The 1,900-nt window shown below is 36.8% G+C and overlaps 1 protein-coding gene across 2 annotated transcripts in view; it reads left to right on the top strand.

Annotated features, from left to right (window-relative positions):
• LOC119593020 (vacuolar protein sorting-associated protein 35-like) overlaps positions 1 to 1,900 on the top strand; it is a gene marked incomplete at its 3' end in the record, with an annotated part of 23,876 nt that overhangs the window by 19,086 nt on the left and 2,890 nt on the right. For both annotated transcript variants that reach the window (XM_037941915.1, XM_037941914.1), the window contains 4 exon segments: positions 481 to 688; positions 832 to 941; positions 1,151 to 1,319; positions 1,461 to 1,640. In XM_037941915.1, coding sequence (XP_037797843.1) covers positions 481 to 688; positions 832 to 941; positions 1,151 to 1,319; positions 1,461 to 1,640 — 667 coding nt within the window.

The raw sequence follows: 1,900 nt of genomic DNA, 5'->3' as shown, positions 1-1,900 counted from the left end.
TGTCAACATTTGTGCCATTGTGCACATGTGGACATTTGTCATGATTGCAGATCTTTTTCAGACTGCTGAATGGTAAAGACTGATTTTATGTTCAAAAATGAAGGAAAATTCTTGTTTATAATTTGAAAATTAAAGTTTTGTCTTTTGTGCTTCTGTCATGTTGCATGCACATATTTAAACATAGACCAACTCCTCCCATGCTCTCTCCTTTCTATAACTTTGTTTGCAGTGTTGAATCATGGTCTGTATTTTTGATTATCATAAGGCATGATTAGTCCTTATGATTAGTATTGTTAAGATAAGATAATCTATTAGATTTATTGTTGGTTACTTATTTAAGTCTCCTTTTTTTCTTTTGTTTTCTGTTTTTTGGCATATACTTTCTCCATACACACAACCTATGTATGGAACTTTGTACTGGTATGGTTTCACTTTAGAGTTGTTGAATTACATGTCTCTCAACCTTGATTTCCAAAACAGGATCCACTCTGGCTGTGCACTTGGGAAAGAATTGAGTCGTCTCCTGCGCTTGCCAGCTGACAATTATAACAACCTTCTCACAGTTCTGCAGCTGCAATACTACACCCCATTACTCAACCTCCTAGATTACAGTGGTCGCAAGATCTTAAGCACCTATCTGGTGACTAATGCTGTGGATAATGAGACTTGCATACCAACCCAAGAGCAGGTACAGAATCCAGATTTCATTGGATGTTAATATACTTGACAGATGTGAATAGTTCTGATAAACCTAATTATTGAAGACTTATAAAATGAAGATAAAGCTTGCATTTATGAAAGTTTAGATTTATAAAAATGATTATATTTCAGGTTGATGCAGTACTTTCCATGATTGCATCCTTGATCTGTGACCAGTCTGATCAACCTTTGGTCGACCCAGACCCTGAAGATTTGGCTGAGGAGCAAGGGTTATTGGCCAGGCAAGGAGATTATATATTTATAAGTTCTAAAGTGATGTTAAACAAAGGTTTATTTACTAATTATAAGTTCATTAAGTGATGTTGTTAAACAAAGGTTTATTTTGTAACAACATATATTTTTGTAACTTCAGTGTAAGAGAATGCTTTATCAGTAAGGTGATTATAGGTGACTTGTGCAGTATTTGTAACTCAATGTGTTTCACTTACAGATTCCTTCATCTTTTCAAGTCCACAAACAGTGATCAGCAGTATCTGATTTTGACAACTGCTCGTAAACATTTAGGTGCTGGTGGTAACAAGAGAGTTCTGTATACACTCCCTCCGCTAGTGTTCCAGGCTTATCAGCTGGCTTTCAAGTATCATGCAGAAAGAGAAGAGGTGCAGTTATTGTTTTAAAATTTTTGTGTTGATAGTCTGAAAACAAGTGCTTCATGAGTGCATTGCATATCATCCTTTTGAAACTTCCAAAGAAGTGTCCACTTTTGTGCATTATTAATCAACATTCTTACTTTTACCCAGGATGATAAATGGAGCAAGAAGGTGCACAAGATCTTCCAGTTCAGCCATCAGACAATCACAGCTTTGGTCAAGGCAGAGTATGCAGAGCTACCATTGCGATTGTTCTTACAAGGTGCTCTTGCAATAGACAAGATTGACTTTGAAAACCATGAAACTGTTGCCTATGAGTTTATGTCACAGGTAAGTTATATACTATTCATAACTTCAGTAAAGCACAATTAAGTTCAGTGTCAGCTCTTGACCCATTGGTGATGGGGTTGAAATTTGTTCATGCCAGGGAGTTTGGGCCTTGTGGGATATCCTGCTGGGGTGATTGTCAGCCGTGTAGTAGTGTCCTTGAAGTCTCATAACATTTTTTTCCACCAGCCTTGTAGTGTGTGGAAATTAGTCCAAAAGATGTTGGAGAGAATGTGAACAGGTGTAAGCTAGAAGTAATTAGG

This window comes from Penaeus monodon, chromosome 31 (genome assembly GCF_015228065.2).
Source record: "Penaeus monodon isolate SGIC_2016 chromosome 31, NSTDA_Pmon_1, whole genome shotgun sequence".
Lineage (NCBI taxonomy): Eukaryota > Metazoa > Arthropoda > Malacostraca > Decapoda > Penaeidae > Penaeus > Penaeus monodon.
The sequence above is the reverse complement of the archived record's forward strand: the minus strand, read 5'-3'. Positions and strand labels throughout refer to the sequence as shown.